Here is a 14,378-nt window from a genome sequence, read left to right as displayed (position 1 = left end):
AATATTAGATATTTCTATTAATAGCAATATCTAACATGGAGACTTTCGAATTATTATAAATATTTTTTAAGAAAGAGTCATGTAAATTCAACGAATTTACATGAAATCTTAATCGTGCGCGAGATATGCAGATCCAGACGAGTTTGTATCTGGATTTAAACATAGTTATCAGAAAGTGTAGAATTATCTCATGCAGAAGATAAGTGTATTTTAACAACACTGATTGTTCGCGACATTGCTAAAGGACGAGCGAGGGAGAAAATTGAATATTCTATAAAATTGAAGATTCTGTATAAAAAGGATTAGGATGTATCTAAACACTGTAAAAAAGAAAGTTATCCTTAAATTGTGGGCGCGATCGACGCGTGGAGGAACACATCCGATTTGGTCGCACAATTATATATATTTCGTTTTTGGATTAATTATATCTTGAATTAAAAATCTATCGCGAAAGATATATTACATATTTCTTTTCAACTTTTTTGATATCTATTTATATCGAGAAGGCGACTCGATATTTTAAATAAAAATAAAGGAAAAACTCTCGTGATAAAATTCAACGCGCAAAGAGAAAATATTTTTTTCGAAAAAATATAGAGATACGATGAAACGAGTTTCCATGGCAAAAGATATCTCGATATCGTACATGTATCGATACTCGGCAACGCTCGCGCTGTGGGGGCCAGCTCGGACGTTCCTTCAACGCGTCCCGAAATGTCAAGTCGCGAGGGGATTAAGCGAGAGAAAAAGAGACAGAGAGAGAAAGGGAGAAGTTTGTCACATCCGTCCAACCTGGCCGGCTAGGTAACATCGTTTAAATACCCTCGCCAGGTTCCTCTCGGTGCACGATCGATCGGCTCAGCGAGTGATCTTATGAGACGCGCATCCGGAGACAGTTGGCTGGCTGCAGCCAGCGTTGCGCGATCAAGGATCAAATTAACCGTCCCCGAGTGTTGAGAACAACGACGACGAGGAGAGGAAATACCGCTGGATGAGAGGCCAAAGAGGATAGAGGAGGAAAAGAGGCTAGGGAGAGAAATATACGAGCGAACAGAAGGAAAAACGAACGGAAGAATGAACGGCCCCGGGAGTCATCAGCATCGTGGCTTGGGCATGCAGGGTCGTTATAGAGCTGTGGTGTCCAATGGCGTCTCGTCGGGTCCGCACGTGCGCGCCCCATCGCTGCCATCCCACCCCCGCAACGGCGGATGGCATCCCCAGCATCAGCAGCCGCCGCCGCCGCCGCCGCAGCAACAGCAGCAACAGCAGCAGCATCCCCAGCAATACGCTGCCGCCAACAAGGAATACCCGTATCGGCAATGCCCGCCACCACGATATCACAATGGGTATATAACAAATCCTACGCAAAACACCGGATGTTCCTCGCAGCCTGCACCCTACGTGTGCATGCTTCGAGGGACTGGAGGGACCCAGGCGATGATTCTCTTCGAGTGCTGCGACCAGAATATTTTATATTTTTTAAGTTATTCGTGTTGAACAAATTTTTTTTTCTTTTTTTTTTTCTTTATTATTATTTCTTTATTATTTTTTTCTTTATTTTCTTTATTATTCTTAATTAATTTTATTTACGAGTGGGATTTCGTAAATAGCACGCGATAGAGAAATATCTGAATTTTTGTCTCCCTTAAATATTCCCCTCGTTTGTAAATATTGATACTTTGATGGCACTTTTAATTATTATTAGAGAAAGGAGGAGCGCGCGACAAACTTTCTCTCCGATATTTTGTCAATTATCGGTATACGATGAGCATGTATATATGTTTGCAGTTCACAAATTGAGCTTTGGCACAACTATTAAGAATTATTAATCTTTAGATACTCGCACAGCAGAAAATGTTACTCTTCTTTTAAAGCAGACCTACTATTAAATATTTTATTTTTAAAGAGGATTGTGTATGATAGAGAACTGTATAAGTAAAGTTAGCTTTATCCATTTTCCTTTATAAAAACGCAAACAAACGAATGAAAAATCGCTTAGATCAAACTGATTTAGCTGGTATTTCACGAAGTGCGTTAGTATTTGAATATGTAGCAGAATAATACTTGAATGTATTTATTATTCGACATGCAAAATTGTCAACGATCGAAATAATAGTTTATGCTTTTAAATGTATCTTTGTTTTGCCAAAGGAAAATTTGGATATATATGTTGCGATCATTTGAAATATTATCTATGTGTGCTCGCCTGGGTACCTTCCGGTTTAACGCTTGGGCTGAACGTAATGACTTTGTCCCTGAATAAGATTTATTTTAAAGAACAGAAAAAACACAAAAATATGATTGTCGATTTAATCGATATAATTCTATATAGAATATCCCAGATAATATTTGCTTCTTTTATTAATATTTTCTTATCATTTTGAATCTTTGAAGCATAGATAGCTTTTAAAGGGGTTTTTTTTAGAAAATCTAAATTTTTGTCAATTTCAAATACTTTAAATTGTGAGTGAAAATTCGATAAAAAAAATACTCATTGAAATTGAATAAAGGAAAAAGGCTTCATTATTCATATCATTCATGAAAATCGATTGTAAATCATTGATAGCTCGAAAACTCTACTTTGATATTCTCGATAGAGTAAAATCGTACTGCATTCCTAATAAAAAATACGATAAATTTAGGGCACTTTTCCACAGAAACTCGGCTGTAAATAAATTCGTTTATTCGGTTCGCGCGTCGATGAAAATGCTCGATCTCCATCGCTCACAAAGTCGACACGCGTTTCATTACTGGATGGATCGAGCTTCTTTTTTTACGTGCGACAAAAATTCTCGTTCCCATTATTTACCGTGCACTTGTAGTACATTGAATATCAGTGAAACTTCCAAGGGAATCTCGCAAACTCTCGAAAATTGTGATTTTGGTAAAATTTTATACACATGTAGGGAGAGGGGATAAATAAAAAGATTTTAAAATCTTCCGTTGCGGCCCAAAAGCAATTCTAAAGAGCGCGATCACTCTTGATATGAAGATCCACTTTTTCTCTTTTTTTCAGTATATCTCGAAAATTATTCGAGATATCAAAAAATGTTTTATACAAAAATTTTATACAAAAATTTCTTGATAAGAATACTTCTATTTAACTGCAATAATAAAATTTTGAGAAAATAATTCTTGAAAAAAAATTTTTGAGAAAAATGTGTAGAGTTTCTTCAAAATTAGAATTTTCGGATTCCCTTGTACAAAAAGGCAAAAGTTACGCATATATTTTTGATTACGATTATGTATATTTAAAATATGCGTTCAGGCCAGGCGGACAAGACTACGCGCCATGTGCGTGTATTTAATTTTCAGAGAAGCCGACACACATTGTGCGTGCGAAGACGATTCTCTAATCGACGACAATTAACCGGCCATCGCGGCTCCGCGTTGCAACCATGCACTTTATTTTCGCGTTTGCACTTCGGGCTTTCCTCGAGCGCAGCCTCGTTTATCCGCTCACCAATTAAATCGGTTTATTGATTTTCCTTCTCTCTCTTTTCGCGCGCAGTTTTTGTCTCTCTGTATGTGTGTGTATTGCTGAATTTTTTTTCTCTTCTCTTTTTTTCATTAGGTATGTGACTATTATACTCTTGTCGCACGTGTGTAAACTTTTGCAGCCTTCGGACGTTCAATTAGAGTTTCTCGTTGAATCCCTTTTGCAGGATATCCCGCGAGATAACTTCGTCTTTTAATTCCAAAGGTCTTTTAATTCCAAAATTTCGAGAATTTGGAAGTTGATTTTTTCTTAGGTAATATCTCGAACGAAGGCGTAATTAAGTCAATGATTGAAATTTATCTTAATCGAGAAAAACTCCAAGTTTGTCGAAAAATCTGTTGAAATTAAAGACAGAGTGAGTATTCTGGGATATCCTGTCTCGCACATATATGCAGTGTGTCGCCAACTATTCGTAATCTTCACGAATGGCAGATGCCGTGCCAAGTGTTCAAGTAGAGGAAAGAATGAGATTAAAAGGAAGAAATTTAAGACATGAATATCGTGATCGAAAATGGGAAAGCGTTAAATATGCGTCATTTTGATTCGTGCACAGTTTTCATGCAATTGCATCTCGCAGCACATTTGCATCCTTGCACAAATATCAAAACAGTATATCGAATATCGTTTCCTAATTAAAAAAAAAATCGTTCAATTCTCTTCTTTTCGCGATTTTTCAAATAGTACGCGAAGTCATCGAAAAAGCTTGGTCCCGCATGCAAAAGAATTGCAAGTAAAAGATATGCATGTAAAAAAATATTAAAAAATTTATTTGGCTCATGCGTTCGATTTAAAATTACATGTTTCGATTTAAAATTACATGTTTCAACAAAAGTTCCGTCTTTATATAATAAATTCCTGTTTTGGTAAATGATACACGCTGTACAAATTAATACGCGATTGCATCGTTCTACAAGTAACAGCTCTTTCTTTTCTATCCGTTGAAAATTATATCAGTAACTCGGAATAAACTAAATATTTCTGATTCTAGGATTTTGATTCCTGATTCAGGATAGATCCTTTAACGTTTCATGTCGTATTAATATCACATAAATTGATTGATAGTTTAATCATTCAGCTGAATTAATTTTAAATAAAAATTAATTAAGTTTAAATATAAATTGATTCCAGAAATATATTCGTCAAGGGTAAACGTTACGTTAAAATTGCACGCATTTCGATAAATAACAAATTTAAATCGCGGTTTATAATTGAGATATGATAACACGTGATATAATGCATAAGTTGTACAGTCTATCACTTTCTCGGATAGATAGTCCTGAAATCAACATTTTTATTGCAACGCATACGAACAAATTGGTGTAATCTTGCGCCATCCTATACGATATGTTACCAGTATCGACGCATGACACGGACATCTTTGAAAGTTAATTAATAAGGTCAATTAAATCTGACTATCAGGAATGTATATAATGTTTTACATGCGCGCTTCAGTATTCCAACTTTCCTCAATTTTTTTCATATCATACTTGTATGTTTCAGTAGTTATCTCATTTTAGCATGTCTGTGCACATACTTATCAAATTCCAATTTTACTTTATTTTTCCACGTCTTCCTATCGCAGAGAAAAAAACGTAGATATCTTCATCGGAAATTTACCACGTGTTCGTTCTTTCGTCCTTTCCGCATTTGAATCGTGGATTAACACTCGTGGGACTCGAGAGAAAGAATTGAGGCATTTCTTGGATAGATGAGAAGGAAAAATTAAATGATACAGTAATGCGTGAACAATATAATTGAACACAATGTTAGCAGAGCCATGTATAAATACGCGGGCAAAATTATATAAATAGCGTTACGTTACATCATGTATTACGAGAGTCGCGTGGTGTGCGACTGACTGTTTTATAAACGCCACGCCATATTACGTAACGTTCGATTTTCATTGATATAGATTCTTTATGGCGTCGTTCATAAAATATCCGGTTTTATATTTCGATTGTGCGTGAAAATAAATAAATCCGCGTCTAATGAAAATAAATAAACCGCCGCGCTCCAGTTTGTCGAATCGTTAACTACTACGGTCACTTTATTTTACCTTGTGCTTGTGTAGGTCAAGCAAATATACGGGAAATGTCATCTCGCTATCGGATATCTCTTTAGCCGCGGATTCGCCGGCGAACTCATTTCGTAGACGAAAATTCAAGATCAAATCGAGCTAATAAGCACATGAGAGTTGATAAAAAAATCGATCAATACGATTTTTAAATCTTTAACGATAAATAACGATGATATAATGAAAGTGTTAACTAAATTATTTTGAATTAAAATTCTCTTCGGAAGATTTCCATTTTTTTCAAATACTTGCAGACTGGTAGATAAATGCGTTATGCAAATATGTTTTCTGAAATTAAAAAAAAAATATATGATATCGATTGCTATCTTAATGAAATGCTGATAATGTCGAAAAAAGTCCAATTTGTTTCCTCGATTTATATCCAAGGTTTGCGTGCTGAGATAGTATCGCGAATTTTGTCACTCATGCGACTTAAAACATTTCGCTAAATTTTTAACGAGAAAGAGTCGATAATTTTTCATATAGCAATCTGTTTGTACATATCGTTGCACATTCCTTTTCTCATTCGTAAATAAGAGATACATCGTCATAGATATTGTCGTAGCATTCTGATGACTGCGACTTTCATAACTGCTCGTTGAAAGATGTTTGCTTAATTGTAAGCTGCTCAAGCATAAACTCAATTTTCGCTTAATCGCGATGTTGCGTATCGTAAATTCTTGCGAATAACATCGGGACGGATTTAATCGACAATTTATCTCGCGAGAGGAGGAAAAAATATTTTTCTCTTGCGATAGGGAGCTTAAATGAACTTTGGCGTTCGCGAGAGAATCTATGCCAGAGAATCAAAACTAAAATTAGTTGTCAAAATAGAGATTACGTTTTACATTCGCTCGAATCGATACGTTTTTGGAAACGCGAATACCGTTATTCGATGTTGCTAGGAATCTTTGAATTGTCGTCATTTCATCTACTCAATATCGAATTAAATATTTTATATACTTATATCGAATCTTTTCGTATAATGCACGAAGCAGCGAAAACGATTAATACACAATATTTAAAGAAAACTGAGGTAATTTTTATTCTCGTTTAAATAGAAATCATTTTTATAGCAAAAATTTTATCGCAAAAAATAATATTTTTCCTTTTTTTTCATAACATTGAATTGTTGTCATTTCATATATTTAATCAAATTAAACAAATATTTTACACTCTCGTATCAAATCTTCCCTCTCATATAATATTTCGCACGAAATAATTGGTAATATAATTTTTAAAGAAAACGCAAACATTTTTTATTTTCGATTTATTAAATAAGTATTTTATAGAGACAATTTTTTATTACGAAAAATAATTTTTCTTTTTTTTTGTATATCATTGAATTGTCATTTCATCTACTCAAATTAATATCGAATTAAATAATTATTTTTACGAAAAGGATTACTAATAATTTAAAAAAAATTTTTTTTATTTTCGATTTATTACATATCTTATTTTTATAGAGGCAATTTTTTATCGCGAAAAATAATTTTTCTTTTTTTTTACATATCATTGAATTGTTATTTCATCTACTCGAATTAATATCGAATTAAATAATTATTTTTGTATTCCCACATCGAATCTTTTCACACGATATTTGAGCCTAATAACGAAAAAGATTGCTAATAATAAAAAAAAAACATTTTTTATTCTCGATTTATTAAATAAGAATCTTATTTTTATAGAGGCAATTTTTTATCGCGAAAAATTTTTTCTTATTTTTTTACATAATTTTTTACATATTTTTTCATATTTTTTTACATTGAGTTGTCATTTCATCTACTCGAATTAATATCGAATTAAATAATTATTTTTATATTCTCATATCGAACCTTTTCACACGATACTTGGGCCTAGTAACGAAAAGGATTCCTAATAATTAAGAAAAAGCAGACATTTTTTATTCTCGATTTATTAAATAAGAATCTTATTTTTATAGAGGCAATTTTTTATCGCGAAAAATAACCTATCTTCCCTTCTTTTTACGTAGTAAACTTTGAGAAATTATTGCACAATATTATTCCCCTTCGTAAGGATCAATGCGGACTCGCGCGTGTTGGCACATCCTCGCTCTACATCGCATACATGACTCATTTCTATTACGAGTGCGGCCGGTATCAGCGTTTTTAGCTCGAGTTATCACTGCGCGAGAATGTATCGCTCGGCGTATCGCGCACGAATTTATTACATATTTTCCGGCATCCGTTTCTCCCGTGTGTATTTTGCTCGCGACACTCGCTCATGCTACTCCAACTGTACGTATACATATAATATATATATATATATACATATATGCAGAGATTGCCCCGGGGTTGGCACGTCCTCCGGACCGGCTGGCAAGGAGGTTTCCTATCACGGGAACGTGGGTGGATCCAGCGTGGGATACAAGCCGCCCCCGCAGCACAGTCCGCAGACGAGGGGCCCGCCATCGCACTTCCCCCAGGAGTCGGTAGGCCCGCCGGCCAACTCCCCGCCGTTGCACATCAATATTTGCGGACAGGTGAACACACGCACGCGTCATCGTCCTTTTTTTTCATCCCCTTCCCTACCTCTCCTCTTAGGCTGATAAGAAAATCACTTATTGTTTCGCATGTGATTTCAGGAGAACGCCATGCGTGGCCCTCTGTTGAACATGAGTCCCGGCCTTGGAGCCAGCGGAGTGGACATGGAGTACCGTAGAAACTCTCAAGGTACGTCTTGTTTACTTGCGTATCTAATTTTCTTCTTCCTCCATTTAATTTGCTGGAGAATAGTTTTGCCATAGCTCCTCGATCGGAATATTGCGGAGACGGAGTTGTGTAATCCTTCTCTCTTTTCAGCCACAAATCAGCTACCTCTGAGTCCCGTGCAGATCCAACCGTCACCGCCGTATTACAGACAGCCTAGTCAGGACGATGGTAGAAAGGTGAGCCCACTGTTTTGTTTCGTGCTTTGATGAGATGTCATTTCAGTGTTAATCTAAATTTTCCGTTGAGTAATTTACGTAGGAAGAACGAAAGACGATGATTGGTAGAAGTGCATAGTTAGTAATTAATTAAATTCGAATTAATTTTTTGATTCTGCTCAAATGCGCAATTTCTGAAAGAAAAATAATTTTGGTTTTTCTCGATTTATTATCCTTTTTTTTCCCAAGACAATTTAACAAAGCTTTTAGTATAAAATGTCAAAGGAAACACCTTCAGATTTCGATCTTGCGAATTTCTTATCCCACAACGAGCAAATGATGCTTGCTCAATATAATGTAATATAGTGAAAGTATCTGCTTATTTTACTAATGATAAAATGGTAAACGCTTTTTTCAATCCTGCTTAATTTTATTCACAGTGCTGTTATTCACAGAGTGGATACCTGGTGATGAATACGAGCAATTGAAATATTTTCTAGAGCGAGTCGCCGTCGAGGAAACGTCGTCGAATATCCCGCAACGGCACCGTATCCGGGATAGAGGTCCGAGAAACGACACCCCCGGCGCCGACGCCGCCCCTGCACACAACCCCACCGCCTTGGGAATTTGGAGGCGCGCCCCAACGGCGCTCCCCGCGCAATCACATGTCCACCCGCGGCAGTCCAACGGTTAGGAACCGTTATCAGCGATACACGGACTCGTTCGGGCTCTCCTATCCGTTCCTACCGGGTCACAATCCTCACCAGAGTATCCACAATTCTCACCACGGCCTCCACAATTCGCATCACAACATCCACAGCTCCCATCCGCACGGCCTGCACAATTCCCATCACAATATCCACAACGCCCATCAGGCGCATCCCCATCCGCATCCAACGGCCGGTGGCACCGGACACCATCCCGCCCAAGGTGCGAACGCGCCCGTGGTCGTGGACGTGGGCCAGGTCGGCGTGTCCGGCCTGCCGGTTACCGTTAGCGGGGAGCCCCTGTGGCATCCGCAGGCGCCGAGCTACAGGATTCCCTGTCAACTTCACAGTCTCTATACGCCTCACGGAACGCATCCGTTCGGACACTCGTGCCAGGTAAATTAATTCCCGAATAGGTAAATTCTATCTTTTTACTCCCGACTGCTGCCAACCTATGGTTGGCAAAAGACGGAGGGAGTATGCGTTTCACCCAGCTTGGATCGGTTCTAGTCGCTATTCTCGATAACAATAGTTTGGTGTCATCTTTTGCACATCAGTTTTTTATTTTAATATGTGCTATGCAAGTGCATATCATTTGGGTTTTAGTTGGATTTACGTACGTTGCATTCAGTTAACAGATATTTCTGTTACTTAATTTATATATGAAGGGTCCAGGGGGGAAGAACATACCGAGTCACTTTGCGTCAATTTTACAGTAGACTGTTTTTAAAATTTAAATACGTTTTTTAAATTTTAAATAAATCTTGATAATAATGTTATTCTTCTGGAGCATTTAAAATGATCTTGATATTATAGTAATAACTTTCTTTTGGTACGTAATTTTATTAGTAACTTAAAATGTATTTTTATAAAAAATAAAAGGTATTTTTATAAAAAATAAAATGTATTTTAAAAATAAAAAGTAGTTTAAAAAAACGAGTATCTAGTGAAAAAATGCATCAAATGTTTTTCCTCTGAAATATTGATCAGAAGGAACAATAAATTTTGATTAACTTACACATTACGGATCATTTTCTTTTTGACATATATTTGTAGAGAATGCATAACTATGTAACACTTGGAATTATGTAACATAATGAGCAAATGTAAATAAAAATATATATCTTAGGAAAAGCGTTATATAATTCAAATCGTGTACTATTTAGCAATGTACTCTTCATAATATACGTCAAAAGGAAAATGATCTGTAATGTGTAAGTTAATGTCAAGTTTACCGAAGGCAGCTTTCTTGAAAGACTATTCTATTTATTTATTTATTTTTTTAATAACCTAAGTTTATTGTTAGACATAATATTTTCCTGTATTGTGACTAAACATGTTCTTTTCCTACGTGCATTCTTTCACCGTTTTTTCCTTGGACCTAAACAGATTCTCTACCTTTATGATAGAATAATCTAAAGTTATTTCATCAGAGCTACAACATTGCAGTGTTATTTCGAAAAGACGAAAAATGGATTTGGTATGTTTTTCACCCTTCAAAAGAAATATATATCTATATATTTCTTTTGAATATATATATATATATATATATATATATATATATATACACACATATATGTATATATATAAATACACATAAATATATTGTTTATCCCCAGGTGACGCACCATCACAGTCACTATTCCGCCGCTCATCCAACGCATCCGGGTCATGGTCTTGTCGGTTCCTTGGTAGGAGCTGCTTCAAGAGGATATCCAACACCAGCTGGCGGTCCTGTAGCAGCACTGCATCACACACATGCACCTCCACCACCCGTCCATACTACCGATTATACTGCGCATCATCAACTATCTCAGCAGGTAAATTCGATGGGACTTGGAAAAATTACAATTGGATTCAATTTGAACTGATTCGTGCTTAATTTATCTTATCTATAATCTCCCTCATCTAATTTCTTTGTAGGACCAAAGAAACTTTCTTATTAAATTAAAAAAGATAAGCATATAATAAGATATATAATAGATCTACATATATTTCTCAAATCTCATTTTAGACGTCAGTATTTTTTTTCATTTTTCCTATTGTTTCTCGCATTTGTTTTTAGAGAGAAGTCGAGCTCGAACTGATAGAGTCGCATCATCATCACAGAGTGGGCGCCGCGGCTGGTGCGCCGCTACCGTTACCGCACTCGTACTCTCCACCGGCCCTTACGCAGGTGACAACCCCACCTCCTATATTCCTGTCCGAAACGCGAAACAGTCAATTGGAGATGATGCAGAATAGAACTCGACGAGTAACGTCCAACGTTTTGCGACGACCGAGATTCAGCAGATGGAGGGGTACGACTCCGTTACCACCCATGACGTATCCGGGATACCTACTACATTTCCTGTACGTGTATACTATGTAATTGTCATAGTGCTTACTACGATGCGCAACAAGACTTAGTTTTAATAATTGTGTTAATTCCGCAGAGCAATGTTCAGCAATCCACCGCTGTCTCCGTATAATCAGGCTGAATTATCCTCGCCTGACTCTGTAACGGAGAATTACGAGGCGCTGCTATCCTTAGCCGAGAGATTGGGCGAGGCTAAGCCACGCGGCTTGACTCGTGCGGAGGTCGAACAATTGCCGTCTTACAAATTCAACGCGGAGACACACCAGGGCGACCAGACCAACTGTGTCGTTTGCATGTGCGATTTCGAGGCCCTCCAATCGCTACGTGTTCTACCGTGTTCTCATGAATTTCATTCCAAGTGCATCGACAAATGGCTTAAGGTAAGAGTCATGTCATCTCTCTCTCGTAATCTAAATTTACTCTGAATGTATCTTTGTGTTGAAATTTACACAGCGTTGCAAACGACGATGTTATTTGCTTCACAGTCTAACCGAACGTGTCCGATTTGTCGCGGTGACGCCGGAGAATATTTCGGAAATAGCAGCGGCAATAGTGACTGACGCCAAGCCGACGATGTACACTAGCGCGAAGCGTCCCAGCCATCGAGGACACTATCACATATTATGGGGATCCCGGTCGTTGCGCTGCTGCTATTTCACGCGAATCTCTGCCGTTAAGCATCTCTTTCGCTTTCTTGGGGCGAGAGACGAAACAATCGCCGATACAAGATGTTATGATATGATTCGTTGATGATGAAACATTTTTTTCGATCGAGAATGATAATTTTGAAACAGGTCGAATCACAAATGAGAGAATTGTTTCGATATATGCGACCTCGTTGAGTGTCTCGAGCGCAGAGATATCAAGATTGAGCGTCTTTCCTGCTTTGGAAGAAATATAACCTGACGCGATAAAAGCAATTTAGCAAAACGACGAAATAGCCAAGAGACGTTAAGGGCTCCAACGTTCCGTTAAGTTACGGCGCGCATTTCCTATCAAAAAGAAAGAAAATCACGAGTCGGAGATATTACTTTGTTTTTGTTCATAATGCTTTAATTAATATTTTAACGCTCATTAATTATTCGTATTGTGCTATTCTGCATTATCGGATTTATGTACATAAAAATAACTGTATACGCAGATATCGCAACTTTCCATTAACGTTCCATTTTTTATAGTTTATCTTTCAGTCTAGTGATTGTATATACATATAAATATATATATATATATTTGCATAAATACCCTTATATACATATACGTGTGCGCGTACAAAGCAAGCGGTAGTTTTGTTTGGACTTAACCAAATGTAGAACACGAATTCTTTTGCAATAAAAAAAAGTGTTTATCGTCAGAGAGATAAGGGAAAAAAAATTGTAACTTCCTATTGTTATATAAGCTCTTGTGTCTTTGTAGTAGACCAGCTAATTATTTTATTATATTATAGAAATGTATATGTAAGTAAATTAAAATTACTTGGCACCTTAAGTGCGATAGGTAGAAATTGTTGGATTATTGCACCGGGATGCCACATAACTATTTTATTATATTTAAATATCTATAGGTTCGTGTTTTTTTTTTAATTCGACAATTGTTTCTCTCTCGCGGTAATTAATTATCCGTTATCTTTTCTATGCTTTATTAGAATACGTGGAACGACTGTTCGTGTCGTCTCGTATACTTCGTGAAATCTGATTTAAGAGTGATACGTTTAAATACACGTGAAATTCGATGAAAAATTGTTTTACAATCGCGAGAGAGACCCGGCACGCATAATAGCCAAGTGCACATGAAAAAAGATGAACGAAAGGAAAAAAAAAGAGAACCTAAGAATATCGCTTCTGTTTCCTGCGTATCTACCTCTGATAGAAGAAACAAGACGATTCATATTTTTTTATATACACACATCTCATAAACAATAAACATACCTATGATAAGTGAAGGCAGAGAGCGACCGGCTAAAAAACGAGATTCAAACGTTTCGAAACATTCGAGAAGGAAACACTAATGATTAGAATCATTAAAAAAAAAGTGACAAATGCTCGCTGAATACAAAGTGCTATGCGGATATATATAATCGAATGTACAGTCGCGCGAAAAATTCTCGTTACGTTAAATCTTTCTAATTAGGGTTGATCATACAAGAGTTTCATAAAACTTTTTGTAGAAGCGATTACAATGTAGATCGAATTTTGCCACGAACAAGTTGTGTGCTTTTAGTTAATTATATAACGCTTCCTCGTTTATACATGATGTACTTTTACGGCAATGTGAGAAAATTGAAAAGATTTGTTTATATTGTTATTTTTAAGATGTTTCGTGTATACTGTTAGATAGCGAATGGCAAGATATAAATTGTTGGCAAGATACGAATTGTTGAAGGCAATTTCTTATGTTTCAAAATGAATAAAATGGCGGGATATGTAATGATGCATCATTTTGACTGATTTAAAAACGTCGACGCTATTTTTCATTCGCTTTCCTTTTTTCTCATTAATCAATCTCACAATTGTTTCGATTTTTCGCGATAATCAAAGAGATTTGCATATGCGATTGCGACTGTGAACTCGATAGTCATTTTCGGATATGAATTTATTGATACATGACGAATATGATAGATTACGCATATGCAAAGCAACAATCACACAAGCTATAGCGAAAGGCAATTGGCGAGAAATTCGATTCGATGTATTGATATACGCGCGTGAGTATGTATGCGTATAATATGTGTAAAAAAATGCGTTTATCTCTATACACACATTTTTTTCCCTCAGAGATAGATTAATATTTAATGTAAAAAAATATTCTACGGTATCTACGCGCTTATAGATCCATAGAATATACAATTATACACG

General features: G+C 36.5%; 1 protein-coding gene across 3 annotated transcripts in view; it reads left to right on the top strand.

The window, feature by feature from the left end:
* The window catches only part of LOC105251768 (RING finger protein 44), a 48,715-nt gene extending 34,760 nt beyond the window's left edge, over positions 1–13,955 (top strand). For 2 of the 3 annotated variants that reach the window (XM_011258756.3, XM_011258755.3), the window contains exons 2-10: positions 832–1,346; positions 7,875–8,076; positions 8,179–8,266; positions 8,396–8,481; positions 8,961–9,563; positions 10,787–10,987; positions 11,233–11,519; positions 11,603–11,906; positions 12,012–13,955. In XM_011258756.3, coding sequence (XP_011257058.1) covers positions 1,075–1,346; positions 7,875–8,076; positions 8,179–8,266; positions 8,396–8,481; positions 8,961–9,563; positions 10,787–10,987; positions 11,233–11,519; positions 11,603–11,906; positions 12,012–12,086 — 2,118 coding nt within the window. In that variant the 5' untranslated portion in view covers positions 832–1,074 and the 3' untranslated portion in view covers positions 12,087–13,955. The remainder of the gene's footprint in view (positions 1–831; positions 1,347–7,874; positions 8,077–8,178; positions 8,267–8,395; positions 8,482–8,960; positions 9,564–10,786; positions 10,988–11,232; positions 11,520–11,602; positions 11,907–12,011) is intronic. The other variant, XM_011258757.3, reaches the window with a different exon arrangement.
* Positions 13,956–14,378: the final 423 nt, after the last annotated feature.

Source organism: Camponotus floridanus, unplaced genomic scaffold (genome assembly GCF_003227725.1).
Source record: "Camponotus floridanus strain SB8 unplaced genomic scaffold, Cflo_v7.5 scaffold4, whole genome shotgun sequence".
Classification (NCBI taxonomy): Eukaryota; Metazoa; Arthropoda; class Insecta; order Hymenoptera; family Formicidae; genus Camponotus; species Camponotus floridanus.
This window is presented reverse-complemented; position numbering and strand designations above follow the sequence as displayed.